Source organism: Arvicanthis niloticus, chromosome 2 (assembly GCF_011762505.2).
Source record: "Arvicanthis niloticus isolate mArvNil1 chromosome 2, mArvNil1.pat.X, whole genome shotgun sequence".
Lineage (NCBI taxonomy): Eukaryota > Metazoa > Chordata > Mammalia > Rodentia > Muridae > Arvicanthis > Arvicanthis niloticus.
The window spans coordinates 75,748,228-75,763,248 of record NC_047659.1 but is presented as its reverse complement, the minus strand read 5'-3'; the positions used below and the strand labels follow the sequence as shown (position 1 = coordinate 75,763,248).

General features: G+C 42.6%; 1 protein-coding gene across 4 annotated transcripts in view; it reads left to right on the top strand.

Moving 5' to 3' along the window:
- The window catches only part of Ehf (ETS homologous factor), a 39,985-nt gene extending 26,019 nt beyond the window's left edge, over nucleotides 1-13,966 (top strand). For all 4 annotated transcript variants that reach the window (XM_034496409.2, XM_076929351.1, XM_076929350.1 and 1 more), the window contains exons 4-9: nucleotides 951-1,013; nucleotides 3,392-3,460; nucleotides 3,561-3,629; nucleotides 9,188-9,250; nucleotides 10,260-10,455; nucleotides 10,553-13,966. In XM_034496409.2, coding sequence (XP_034352300.1) covers nucleotides 951-1,013; nucleotides 3,392-3,460; nucleotides 3,561-3,629; nucleotides 9,188-9,250; nucleotides 10,260-10,455; nucleotides 10,553-10,652 — 560 coding nt within the window. In that variant the 3' untranslated portion in view covers nucleotides 10,653-13,966. The remainder of the gene's footprint in view (nucleotides 1-950; nucleotides 1,014-3,391; nucleotides 3,461-3,560; nucleotides 3,630-9,187; nucleotides 9,251-10,259; nucleotides 10,456-10,552) is intronic.
- The last annotated feature ends 1,055 nt before the right edge of the window (nucleotides 13,967-15,021 follow it).

Genomic DNA, 15,021 nt, shown 5'->3' with positions numbered 1-15,021 from the left:
ACTCCTGGAAAGCTTTGTTCTGACTGAAGCCTGAGGCAGGGAGGCCTGGGAGATGGCAGTCATCTTTGACCTTCTATACTTGTTTGGTCTTGCTCTTCATGACTATGAGTGTAAAATGGTAGGAATTTTCAGTCAAACAATTTCAAAATTGTTTGAATTTCTACACATATTCTATTAATTTACATTTGTTATGAATATATTTACATTGTGAATTGATTCTTATGGAAAAATGCTATACCCATTTTAAAGATGGGAGAACTGAAGGTCAGAAATATGAACTATTGGTAATCCCTGTGGGGAAGAAAATCACCACAGACTCATTTACATATGTGCCTTTACATGTCATAGTCAAGAGGAGTTTCGAACCAAGATGAGGCTATGTGGCAGGACCCATGTGTGTGAGTGCTGAAGGCGTAGGTAAAGGAACACCCATGGTATTTTATCCAGGTGCATCTCATAGATGAATCTCATAAAAGTGGGGTTGACTGAGTTTAAGATCAAAGACTTAAGCTCTAGAGAAGCTAAAATGCCTTTCTGTGCATTTATTTAAAATGCCTCACTTCCATTTCATATGATGTCTTAGTGTGAGAAAGTACCATAGAGCTCATGTAAGAACTCAACCTGCTCCGATCCCCTGAATTTACAGAGGAGACAGAGACTAGACTAGCAAATGCCACACAGCTCCTAGCATTGGAAAAGAAGGCCTTCTTGTTTATGACATTCGTTACTTCTACCATCAAAAGATCCCACTTGTGCAGGTGCCCTAGGCTACTGGTTTCCTAAGGCCTGAGATGGTCCCAGGCTTTGGTGTGCTGAGGCTCATGAGGGAGACTCCCACAGGCAAACAAGGAAGGCAGCAAGATGGCTGAAGATCTTCAAAGGAGCCAGCTCTGTCCTTACTGAAGCATCAGGTTTTAACTTGGTCTGACTTTGCAATCTGTCCTTCACAGGTCAATGCAGCAGTGACCTTTTCCAGTCTGCACACAATGTCATTGTCAAGACTGAACAAACTGGTGAGTGCTGAGAGGCTGAGGGAGCCAGCTCAGCCAGGCAGAGCCCTGTGGGGAGGGTTAGGGGGAGGGAGAACAGGAGACCATGGGAGAAGAGGAACCATGGAGGTCACTTCCCTACTTCCAATGGGCCACTCTGCCCATTAGAAACCTCTTCCCTGATCTTGGGACCACCAATTCCATCTGGTATGTGTAGTGCTGCCAGCAGCACCTTGTGTCCTTCTGTCAATCATAGCACCAATCCAAATCCAAGACCAGTAGCCAGGTAAACACAGACTCTAAGGTGGGCTTCCTTCCCAAAAAGAGTGAGTCTGAGGTCAGAAGAGCAAGGGGAGAGAAGATGAGTCTTTGTTCTCCTACCTCTATGGGAGTGAACTTCACAAGGAGGGAACCGAGGCTATCTTGACGTTGTAGGCAGCGTAGTGCCTGGGCCCTAGTGAGCTTCCACAGGGACGTTTAAAGGTGGTTATAGAGGCCAATCCCCATCTTGAGGCTATTTCTATCTGAAAGAGCCTGTCCTGGGCTCTGAGCAAAGTCTATAGTTTCATAATGTCTACATTTATTTTTGGTTCCTTTCCTCTGTGCTCCAAACTTCATGGGTACAACCCCCCAAACAAAATGAGACAAAACCCAACCAACCAAACAAACAAAACATAACATGCAGGTAGTTAGCATTGCTTCTGGGTCACTTCCTACTACCATGTCAGATAGATCCATGTGGGCTGACAAACTTTGCCACAGGTCTCCCTGAGAGTTGTGTGCCAGTTGCCAAGGACAGAATTTGACCTAGGGGTGAAATTTTGAGTCACTCGGCACCAAAATTAGCCCATGCAGTTATTTAATCTTTTATAAGGACCTTAGTTTACCGTAATTAAAGGAAAAAATAGCTGCTAAACATGTTAATTAGGCCTTCCTAGGCCTGTCCTTCAACTTGGGTGCTCTGTGTTTTGTAGGCCTGCCCAAGTTCTGGAGACAGATTACACTTTGGCTTAGAGAATGGCCTTGGCCTTACATGTAGCCCACTGCACAGGCCAAGGTGATATTGGAGAGGCCCCAAAGAAGTTGATAATCCTCCTTGACTGTCCGGACATTCTTGTGTTGCTGGTTTGGAAAAGCCGAGCTCCAGGGTGGAGAAGGTCCACCCTGGGAAATGGGGAGAATAGACTCAGAGGAACCACCACCCCAAACCTCTCTGGATGTTGTTTTTAGAGACAACAGATGTACAAGGCGACCCAACAAGAACAGAGGGTGTAACCCCAAAACATTAGGCTTGGAGTGTCCAAATACGTATCTGTGAGTTTAAATACCAGCTAAATCCCTGTGTCATAAATAGGAGGACTTAGCCAGTGAGTCAGGTGTTATATCATTTATGCTGTTAAAAACAAGACAGAGCTCAGCCGGTAGCTTGCCAACCTGGTCCTCACATGTGGAACCTGGGTATCAGGAAAACTAAAGCAGCGCAGAGTAGGGGCCAAGAACTTGATGCCAGGAAGAAGGTGGGAGCATCAAGCTCTTGGCCAGTTTGAAAGGAGAATGCTTATATTGGAAGCTGGCCTGGATCTGACGATTGTGTGGGAGTTGGGCTTACTTGGATAGATGGAAGGGAGTTTCCTTCTGTTCCAAAGGCTGAAGTGTGTGTCTCACTTGGACTAACTCTTGAGACATGGCATACAGGAGAAGGAGCAAGGGAGTGAGGGGGTGACTTCAGCTTCTCCCAGAGATGAAGCAAAGGTCCATCCATAAAAGCTATTTGTGTGATTTAGTAACATTCTCCCCTTCTCCTGAAATTTGAGAATTGTGTATTACCTCTTAAGCTACTCTGAGAAAGTCTAGATGGCAGTGGCTGTTAGGTAACTTAGGGGAACTACTCTTCTGGATTTCAGCAGTGAAGGAATTGTGAAAAAATTGGCCAGTTTCTTTTTCCTTTTCTGAAAGAAACACATCAATTTTCTAAGAAAGAAGAATGCTCATTAACTCACTATTATGCATTTATTCATCTCCAACAAAGCTTTCCTTCCACTCTAGACTAAAATTATCCTGGTGATTATCTGGCAGGATGTCAAGTAAGGACAGCCAGGCTGAAACAATTTCTAGAAAGAAAGAGAATTGGTCTAGGATAGGATTCTATAGCCTAAAATGTAACGAGTGCAGATCACTTGGTTAAGACATTAACAAAGTTATTCTCCTGATGCTGGGAGGAAAAAAAAAAAGGGCTGACATTGTTACAAAGTAGCAGATAATTGAAGCTGAGTCTTTTTTTACTCCTCTTCTTGGCTGCCCTTCCTTTCCCCATACCTCTTAGATGAGCCGCCTCTTAGAATGAGAATTCTTCTACCCAGGGATAACAATTGTTGATGGTCCCCATTCTCTATCCCTTGTAGATCCTTCCATCATGAACACATGGAAAGAAGAAAACTATCTCTATGATCCCAGCTATGGTAGCACAGTAGGTAACTACCTCCCTGACTCTAAAGGGCCTTTTACACTCTGCCTCAGTCCTGTGTCATCACGAGGGTCTCTCAATGCCCCTTCCCTTTCTGTTTCCTGCAGATCTGTTGGACAGCAAAACTTTCTGCAGGGCTCAGATCTCCATGACAACCTCCAGTCACCTTCCAGTTGGTAAGTTGTCCAGACATGGGCTGGGCTTGCCTTCCACCTGTGCTTACTAATTATCAATAAAACTTAGCACCACCCTCATTTCTACCTCACTGGAGCCTTTCTCATTAAAAAGCCAGGGAATGGACTAAGTTGCCATCCGCATGAATGGCCATTCTTCCCAGCCAGCTATACACTAAAGATTATCAGCTTACATTCCACAGAAGTGTTCTCCTGTATCACTCTGCTTCACTAGTCTCATGAGACGATGAAAGCTCCTTGCGGTTTCTTCTATTTTGAACAAAAAATTGCTTTGGAGATAAACCTGGTAAATTTATTTGTACTTAAATTGGGGAGAAGGCTAGATTTAATTTTCAATTGCATCCCAAACATACATTTGAACTATGTTTGGCGTTAGAGAACTCAAAACAATTCTGGACCTATGGGCATGGTCTACAGATACAGTAATTTGGAAGTTTGGAGAACAGCCCTGCACTTACAGCCCCTCCCCCCCACACTTGACGCTTAATCTTGTTGGCTCATCAGTACTCTGTAATCAGAGCATCTGCCCTGTGTCAACGATACTTGCATTGAGTATATTAGTCGTGATTGGATACAACTAGGGGTTGGCCATGATGCTTTGTCAAAGGTTATAGCAAGGTTGGCACATTGGGGTTGGATCTGAGAAGAGGGCTTTCAGACAGTTTATATATGGACTACAAGAATTAGCTGAACAAAAGATTCTGTGTGTTTCCTTGCCCTGGCTATTTCTAGACCTTTTTGGGTCTGAGAAACTGAGATTTCATTTGTAATAGAAGTATTCTGTACGAGTTGATCTTGGGAGTGATGACAAAACTGGAAATTAACAGTGTCTGTGTGGGAGAAAGCGTGGACTTAATAACTCTCCATCTTCTTTTGCTTTAGTTGAATGTGTTGTGTGAGCTGAACTAATCATAGCTTTTAGTTTGAAGTTTTGTGCAGGTCAGGTTCCTTGAATGTGAGAACTGAGAGCTAGTTTAAGCACATCTGGAATTGTGGTTGAGATTTGAAGCAGTCACCTCCCAACCCCCAAATAGCCCTTAGTGTGTATCCCTTGAAGTGTTTTGTGTAAATCAGGAAGGAAGGCCATATCTGCCACTATGGAAGAGTAGTCCATCTGTATAATTTTCTGTGGCAACTGTTGCCACCTACCTAGAGAAGACTAGCAGCTTCAGGGCTGAGGAAAGTACCCAAGTCACCCTCTAGTTTCCACTCCAACTTCCGGTAGTTGTCACCTTCCCTGTCTTTCCTGTTGGGTCTTTAACATGTGGCAAAAGATGTTAACTAATGATAAAGTTGAACCAACTGCTTTGAGAGCCTCCAGGGTTTTTAAGTTCCCCAGACTCCTGGGAAGTCACGGCCTTGTCACCTCACATCCAAGTCTGCCTTCCCCTTTCAGTGCCTTACATCTTCTAGGATCTCAGAAGATCAGGGGCTCAAGGCAACAGTTTATGCCTGCATCCTGTAACAGCAGGGAGTCACTGTCTTCTGGATCCATCTATTATGGCTTTAGATGGTCTTTAAAATGAAACTTATGAATCTGCTTCCCTGCTTCCTGCTCATTTTCACCTGCCTTGGTAAGAGGCTAGAAAATGAGACAGATAATCCAAGCCCTCTATCAGAATTAGGGTGTTTTTTTTTTGTTTTTTTGTTTTTTTGTTTTTTTTTTTTTTTTTTTTTTTTTTCTCTATAGTTGGTGGATTCTTTGGAGTTTTAGGTCTGGTAGGATATTAATTGCAACCACACACGAGTCAGTTCCTTTCAGAATAGTTTAATCTCTACTGGATGGGGCCAGAATGCCCCCAAAGACCTTTACCATCTGTCCTAGTTTTGCCATTTCAAGTTCCTGTAAAATAGGGTGTAGTTAAACACCTTTCTATGTTTTCATGCAAGTTGAAGCTGAGCTAAGGTGAGGCTCGATGTCAACTGATGGTCTCCTTGATAGTGCCGGTGGGGAAGCTAGCTTTGTTTTGATTTTTTTTTTATCTGCCCATTCCATAAAATGGCTGCCACCACTATTATGATCTGCTCAATAGTCCCGAAGCCAGTCACGCCAACTCGGGCTTGATGTGTTTATCTTCTGACTTGTTGAGCCTCCAGCTAGGGTGGCACAGTCTATTAGAACACCGAAATTTGTATATCCCGTAAAGAAATGGCTCACAGCTGACTCATATGCAAATCCATCTAATCTCTGCTCTCTTGCGAAGTAGCTAGGCTGAAGGCATAGGCTCCCACTTACACTGCAAACTTGGGGCATGTTACAGCTTCCACCTGGACCCACGGACACCTTGACCCCAAGTGTCTGGGAGGGAAACAAGAGAAAGCTAGGCTGGACAACTTCTGTAGAGCTAACCATTATTTTATAAAAATGAACCACTTGACCGCATGGCTACTTCAAAGGTAGCTTTTATTTTGTGGCAGTGGGGAGGACAAGGGGGCAGGAGAGAGGCTGTTGTATTAGATGAGTTCATAGATCAAAAGGCTTTAGAGCTGAGGCTGGGAGGGCTTTTGTGGCTTCCTCTGCCTATTGGCAAGAGAAGGGTGTCTGAAAGAAACATTCATCTTTTTGCCCAGGATTACTTATTTTACCATGTGATGACAGGAACATGTGTGTGTGTGTGTCTGTGTGTATGAGTGTCTATAGAATTTCCCTAATCTTTTAATCTAGAGTCTGTGAACCCCTCTGAATGAGCCAGAGATCCCTGAAATGACTGACCAAATTCCATTAGTGCAACACACTTGCATTTTCTGGGGGAGAACATTTAGGATTTCAGTTCTTAAAGATACCATAACCCCAAAGTGATGGATTCTCTGTCACATTGAGGCCCTCATGCACTGACTGAGGCCAGTGTGCCAGAAAATGTGTGTTTTTCTGAAGCCATCCCTGGCTCTGAAATTATGGCCCAGTTCCCTCCTGGATCTCATTGGAAAATGAGCTTTGCTTGTGACCTGCTGGGTAAATGCCATTCTTTGTCTCCAGAACAACATGGCCCTGTCACGGTGATGTATCACTGGGAAACCGGGGTGGGTGCCAGACCTGTTTTAATGTCATCATGTCCTGGTGGGGTGTTGCAACCTTGCCCTGTGAACTGCAGGGGGCCAAGAGGTGTTCTTTCCAGTTCCGTGTATTGGTCATTCTGAATTTCAGAGAAAGCTACATAGGGCCATGCCCTGCTGGCATCCATGCCAGGAGAAAAATTCTTACTCAGAATGGGGAGTTTCTCTTTTGTTTAATCCCTCTTCCCATGGAAGTATGAGATGCTTGGATATGTGATGGATGGAGGGGCCCCCATCAGCACCACACACCGAGAAGTGCAGTGCCAGGACATGGGAATGACTGTTTTGTTTTCTGTTGATGAAGACACTGTGAAAGTGGATGGACCCTTCAGAAGACATTGGAGAAGTGTGTTGTGTGAGCAAATTGCTTCCCTTTAGCAAAGAATTATGAGCTTCTGGGATCCGACCATTGATATTTTCAGCCTGGCTCTTCTTCTAGGCTGGTTTTTTTTTGAATCCTCAATAGATATGAACTGAATTATAGTAGTACTAACCTCATAGTATTTTTGTATGAATTATATAATAATACCTACTTCATATCGTTATTGTATGAATGACATTAAGATAAACTATGTAAAATGTTCAGGATGGTGCCTGGCACATGGCAAGAACTCGGTAATTAGGAGTGGTTTTCTTACTATTTGATTTTATGTTATTGTACATTTCAGCTTTTGTGGTGCTGGGGATCAAGCCTTGTACAAGTGCGCTAACACTGAGGCCTATCTCCAGCCCTCTTGATCACTTTAACTGGAAATAGAATAGTAACTTCTTCCTTCAGATGCAAGCTTTGACCCCCTCCCTGTGCGCACATTGTCAATGCACCTAGAATGCTGGTGAAGACCTCACCAGAGAACCCTAGGCTAGGAAGCTCTGCTCTAACATCACAAGAAGACACATGTTTTGCTTAATATCTGTAGAGGACTGACTTGTGCTTAGGGACTATTATATATTAAAATTGGCTAGCTGTTGATTATGGGGCTTAGGGTGAGATCAAAATGGTCTTCACAACCCTTGAAGTGCCTTTGAACATATACAAACACAGACACATAGATACAGAGAAATGCACATAGATACACACACACACATACACACACACACACACACACACACACACACACACACACACACACACTCACTCACAAACACTTGTGTGCCTTGTGTGTTCCTGGTGCTCATGGCACCAAACAAGAGTATCAGGGTACCAGGTCTCCTAGAATTAGAGTTATAGATAGTTATGAACCATCATGGGGGTACTGGGAACACAATTCAAGTCCTCTGAAAGAACAAGGGCTTTTAACTGCTGAGTCATCTATCCAGCTCTGCCTCTTTTAATTGATCCATAATAACAACATATTCATGGGACAGCTTGGTATTTGTGTATAATAAGTTATAACTAAGTCAGATGTATTAGCTCCCTAGCAACTCTACCTCTTCACTGTTCATCATCTGGATGCTGGGGACCTTGGGACTTCTTGGTTCTGGTTCTTTGTAAGCTATGTAATAAATCACCATGCGTTATATTTTCGTCCTACTGGCTGGCAGAACAATAGACCTTGTTCTTCCAGAGTAACTACATTTTTGTGGAGCATCACCAGTCACAAACACAGACAAACCCTGCTGTCCCTCTCGTCCCCTCCATCTCTACCGTCATCGTTCCACTTCTGTTTCACTGGGATTCAACTTTTCAATCTGTCCTATGTACCTGAGAACATGTAGTAGTTTTTGGATTTTTTTAAGACAAATTTTTACATCAGAGAGCTGTCTCTGTTTCTTCTTCCATGAAGACAGTGAAAGAATTACCATAAAGAGTCATTTGTTAAACTAATCTGTGTTTCCATAGTCCACGGTGGCCTTCTGTGCTGAGCTCAGGCCACTCAATGGCCTCTTTGTCAAGGTGATTAAAATGTATCTTTGCATGCCAAAAAAATGGCACTCCTCTGGCTTGAACGTTATCCTTCTTTGTTATAAGTGTTTACATTTTTGTATTATGTTATAAAAACATCCTTTAGATGACCTACATCTCTCCACGGCTTACTGTTTCTCTCAGAGAGTCCTTTCAAAAATTCCTGTAAGGCATTAGTGGTCAGACTTCAGCTCCCATCTCTCTGTTCACATCCACACTGGCTTCTTTCTGTCCTGTATAAAGTGACCTCAGGCACTTTGCACCTACTCTTCTCATTTATGCAAAGCTTGTCCTGGGTTTCTGCAGGGCCAACTCCCCCACATTCCCCAGGTCCCTTTATCACAGAATTCTATCTCTCTAATAATAATAATAAAATAATAAAAATAATAATATATAATAGTGATCCCCATTTCTTACCCTGCATTATTTTTCTCCATGGCATTTATTCTCTGTTTTGGCACTACCATACAGCCCAATGGTGCCGGCACACAGTGGGTATTCACTGAATATTGGTTAAGTGTATGTGTGAGAACGGTAATTGTAGGAGATATGTAAACTGAGATGTTCTGACTTCTCTCTTTAGCAGAGTCACCTGATATGAAAAAGGAGCAAGAACACCCTGTAAAGTCCCACACCAAAAAGCACAGTAAGTCACCTAGCCATGCTGCTTCTGTCTCCATTCATTTACCTCTAAGTGGGATTTGTTTTCTATCAAAGTGACTCTCTAAATGGCTGTTTCTGAAGGTGAGGCTTCCAGGGGATTTCTTCCTCATCTTGCTTTCTCTAAAATTAGGATACTAAGTGCATAAGAACTTGTGGGCAGGTTAAAGGTTTTCCTTTATCCAGGAAAAAAACAGTGTGGCACAAGAAGCAAGCTGGAAAGAGGTGGCTGAGGTACAGCACTCTTTCCTGTCCCAAGACATGGCTATTTGAATACTCAACTCTGCTCTCTGGGAGTTGGTTTTTCCCCAGGGATAAAACCTTATGAACATATCAGACTATCAGAGACATAGGGTCTCTGGGCACAGAGAAGTATCAGGATTGTAAAATCTAGAAAGGACAGAGACCTGGGACATCTTTACTCTCTGCTCTCCAGCTTATGCCATAAAAGTGAACTTATAGAGTCCCTTGAGTGGCATGGGGGAGGGGCAGTGACACAAATCTCCTGAAAGTAAAATCAAATTTCAGGAGCTGCCTAGTCTTCAAGTTGGTTCCCCTGACCCCTGTGTGATAATCCTCTCCACAAAATGTTTATGGAGTTAAGACTCAAGTGCTCTAGTGATGTCATTTGGCTGAAGCATGGCTATGGGGCCAGAGTAACTTAACCAAACGAGGTGCTAGGTAAATGACTGAAGGTTGCTGTCTGAAATGAAGCCCAGGCCATTTGTGAACAATAATTAGAAGCAACTGGACCTGAATTACATGGTTAGCAGTGATTCTTTAGTACTGGATTTGCTAGTAGTTAACTGCGTGACATTGGTTAAACCACTGAGATTCCCCACGCCCCGACTGTATTACTTGTTCACTCTAAAAGGACTATTTGGTGCTTCTGTATCTCGAGGCAGAGGTGGTCACTACTCCACAGTCTCTCTCTCTCTCCCTCCTGCTCTCTGATTTGCACTATTGCTAAGCCATTGTGTCTTGCTTTCCATCAGACCCAAGAGGCACTCACTTATGGGAGTTCATCCGAGATATTCTCCTGAGCCCAGACAAGAACCCAGGGCTGATCAAGTGGGAAGACCGTTCAGAAGGCATCTTCAGGTTCCTGAAGTCAGAAGCTGTGGCTCAGCTGTGGGGGAAGAAGAAAAATAACAGTAGTATGACATATGAGAAGCTCAGCCGGGCCATGAGGTGAGCAGCTCCACCTTCTTCCAATAGCAAGGCCAAGAGCTGGTGCTCCCTGTCCTGCTCAGGCTGAATGGCTACCTTATCCATTTTCTTCTTACAGATATTACTACAAACGAGAGATCCTGGAACGTGTGGATGGACGACGGCTGGTCTATAAGTTTGGGAAGAACGCTCGTGGATGGAGAGAAAATGAGAACTGAGGCTGCCAACCCTTGGGACACAAACCAAAACACACAGCAAATGGATTATGATCAATGAAGAACTGGACGTAAATATTTCAAAGACTACTTTTCTGTGATATTTATGTACCATGAAGGGACAAAGAAAATCTACTTCTGATGGGAAGAAGGAACACTACAGTTGATAAAAAGAAAATTATTTTGTTACTTTGAAGTATGTCCTATGTGGGGAACAAATGTACACAGTTTTCTGTGAACTATGAAGCTGTATGTGGTTGTGATTTGCTGTTGCCTCTTTGTGGTGTTCTTTTCTACCCTGAGAACAACAGGGCCTATAGCCTTGTGCTTGTTGCTAAGAGGAAGGGATAGGAAATGAGGGCATTAAATGTTTTCAAATGTAAAAGGACTTTTAAAAAGGGCAATATGTATTCTCTGCACATAAGCATCCATGTGACCACCTCAAGAGAAATGGAATTGGGTAGGTAAGACAAAGTCCAGGGTCTCAGATTGGTGGGATCAATCTAAAAGATGCTGGGATGTTTGACTTGAATTGGGAGATAGTGAGTTGAGAGTGGGAACTTTGACAATCCAGAGTGGCCTATAATCACGGCATGATCACAGGACTGGGAATGTTTCAGTACGTGAGAATGATGGTGGGAGAAGAGCTTACCCTCATTCATGGATGATTTTCATGTAACCCCTTGACCCTTGAATGGTGGGTTAGAAAAATCAGTTACCACATGTGATCACTTCTAGCTATTTAGAGTTTAGCCCAAATATTGAAAAATAAGTGGGACAGGAAGATGGTAGCCTGGAAATGAGTGGTGAACATGCTCTTGTGTCTCTGTAGTTCAAGGTTTCTCCATGGGTACAGTTGACATTTGCGGCTGGGTCATTCTTTGTGGTGGGGGTGATACTGGGCATTGTAAAATGTATGGCGATATCTATGACCTCCATCCACATTTAGTAACTGTGACAATCCAAGGTATTTCTAGATATTGTCATATGTCTTTAGGAGGACAATAGTACCCTTGAGTGAGGATCACCAATTGAACCAGTTGGTATAAAGGCAGTCATTAGTCTCACAACAGAGGGATCTGTAGACACTTCTAGTCCCTAGGGTAAAGCAAAAGCAAGATCTTAAAGTCAATATATCTTTATTTTTTAAAATCATAGGGACAACAGGATGAGATAGATGGAGAAGATTCTTTTCAGAGCTTCACATGAGAGCCAAAGTCAAATAAATCCAGTAATGTATGAGAAGTGCAAGAGAAGATGTTTGCACCAAGAATGTAGATATTGCAGAAGGAAATGCCGAGGAAAGAGTCTATGGATGTCTCTCTGTGGTGAGCTTGTGTGAGTGAGTGAGTGAGTGAGTGAGTGTGTGTGTGTGTGTGTGTGTGTGTGTGTATGTGTGTGTGTGAAGTTACTAGGGGCCTTTGTCAGTTTTCTCTCTGCTTTTCCTTCCCTGGTTTTTGTCTAGGATGACCAGACATTTTTCTAGGTTCAGTTTCTCTTATTCTTGTAACTGGATTTGACTCTTCTTACACCTACCTCATTATAGAGCTATTCTTGTCAGAGAGTAGGTGAATCTGGAGAGGACCAGTGGGAACAGTTCTACAGATAAATAGATTATGCTGTTTGCTGAGAGTGGCAGCTTCTTGGCACCCAGTTTCCATTTAAGTAGGCTGGAGTATTAAGTTCTCTGCATATCTATTGTCTTGGCTTGAATTTGCTGTGTTTTCTATGTGGTATTCGTGACTTTGAGAACTCCAGGTAATCAAGCTATGCCAGTTTGGGGTGTAGCAGTGAGCTTCCCACCACAGTTTGAAAAAAGCACTAAAGTCTTACAGAACAGCCCCTCTTTCTTTAGGGGATAGTTACCTAGTTAATAAGTTCATCTGTGATTAATAGGCCACAGGATCACTAAATATAGTCTCCTCGAATATTCCTAAGTGGTGTATTAGTGGTTTCCATGGGAACTGAAGTCAAGCAATGGACCATTAATATTTCACAAGACTCAGATTGTCTGAGGCTCCTATATGACTTGATGAAATTAAGCAAGGCCCTGGATCCCAGGACTAGGCCTACAGTTTCTTCAGTATGCTGAGCAGAGCAGACCCTGCCCACGAGTTTCATCCACTGAGCCTTCCTTCAAGTTCCCAACTGATTAGACTGTAAGCTCTCCAAGGGCAGGGACCATGTCTGATCACCTTTGTTATCCTCATACCTGGAATGCAACAGGATAAATATTCAACGAATGGATGATGATTATCTGGGAGACTCCTCTGACTGGGAAGCCATCAGTCATGTTCATAACTGGGATGTGAATCACTTCTCTAGAACAGAATATAATAACCAAACTTTCCAAGACATATCCTCTCAGGCGAACATTTTACTGTGACACCCTCCTTTGCCTTCTACCTGTGCTGAAAAGAAATTCAAACAGCCTGCTTGGTTCCACTCACTGGTGTCTGCTGGATGAGAATTCTGTTGCTTTCTAGAACTGTGAGACTTAACCTGGTTATAAGATGCCAGTAATGAACCTTTGACCCACTTAACCAATGAAGATTATAAATGTGTTTATATGATGTCATTTGCTATTTAATCAGGAACCCATTTTCAGTTTTAGTATTTAGGGGTTGGTTTTCATTTTTTGTTATTTTTTTCCTTTTTGAAAAATGCTGAGGGATATTTTGATAAGGTTAGTCATGCATGTTAGATTTTCATTTTGCAAGTATGTCTTTGTTAATGTATAAAAATTTAAGAAAAGGGAGAACAGTAAGAAGGGGAGGCAGTTACATTATTTTTTCCAGTGATTTATTAAGGCACCTAATGGATGCCTTGTGCATAGTGGAACACCATACATATGAGGAGTATATGTGAGAATATAGACTGTAAAAGTCCCACGATCTGGACCTGCAGAGGAACACTGACTAAGAGAAGAAGATACCAGGATGACAAACTTAGTGTCACAGGTGAGTTATCCTCAGCTTGGGGCTCAAGATTCAGCTTCTGGAATAAGAGAGACCATTAAGAAAACAAGACTTCTTAGAACTGTATCTCACAAACTTTTGAAACATGTAGACTTCAGAGTTTAGTTGAATTTGGATTAATCATTCTGTAGCTATCTGTATACATCTCATTCTTCTTGCCATGGCTTCTGGGTTGATAATTGGTAGGCAACAACCCTACTGCCACTGTTTAAAAAAAATCATAACCCTTTCCCCTTAAACTGTTAAATTCAAACAATTTCTGTTTAATGAAAGAATTCTATTTTGTTTGTTTAATGGGTCCCAGAAAACACTAATAAAGACCACAGAGGGCATGCTGGAGATGTGTTTCCTTCTTTGGGATAATCCATCCTACAAACTAAACATAGCAACAGAATATGGACAGCTTTGGCATCTGGTTACCACTTGGTGGTTTTCTTTCTTTTCTTTTTTTTTTTTTTTTTTAAGATTTATTTTGTGTATATGTATGTGTGCCTATTTTTCTGTATGTAGACTATGAGTGTGCAGGTGTCAACTAGAATAGATGTCAAGTTCCATGGAACTGTAATTACAGGTGGTTGTGAGTACCAAGGTAGGTACTGGGAACCAAACCCGGGTTCTCTACAAAAGCATCACGCACTCTTTCCTGCTGAGTCCTCTTTCCAGTGCCCACTTGTTGTCAGTGATGTCTTCTGTGCCAGACATAGAGTATGAAACAGACAAAGATACTCAGCTCTAATGTAGCTTATATTCTTTTAGGTGGAAACAGATAAGGAAAATCAAGCTTAGCACATCAGATATGTGAGGCAAGAAGAAAGATTGGAGAAGAGGTGGAGTTGTGTTGCTAGTTTAGGGTGGGCTGAGAAGACATTTTGGTAAAGGATTAAGAGGTATAAGAGAAGGAGCCTTAGATAACAGGAAGAGTGTGGTATACCAAACAGCCAGCAAATGCAAAGGCTCAGAGGCAGGCATGATACTGTCATATCTAATGAACAGCAAATAGACTTTGCAGAAATAGACTCATAGTGGTTGGACACAATGAAAGAGAGGCCTGAGCAGGGCAGACCAGAGCACAGAGCTCCCAGAGGCAGACATGATGGGTCCCGTCTTCACTTTGTATAAGGTTGGGGGTTCAAAGGATAACATGCTTCAACTTACAGCTCAAATGGTGGCTGTGCCAAGAACGAACTGTAGGAAAGCATTTGGTGCTGGGTGCACATTCTAAGTCATGGGATGAAGCATAGCTTCATCTCTCATTCTGACTTATAATTCACATAAATGTTTTCAATACCTGAGCTCTGCTCAATGATGGCACCATTTTTCTTGGACCCACAGTCTGTCACTCAGTTACCTAACCCCACAGGCATAGTGGAAATACTAGTTAATTGCTTGGGCTA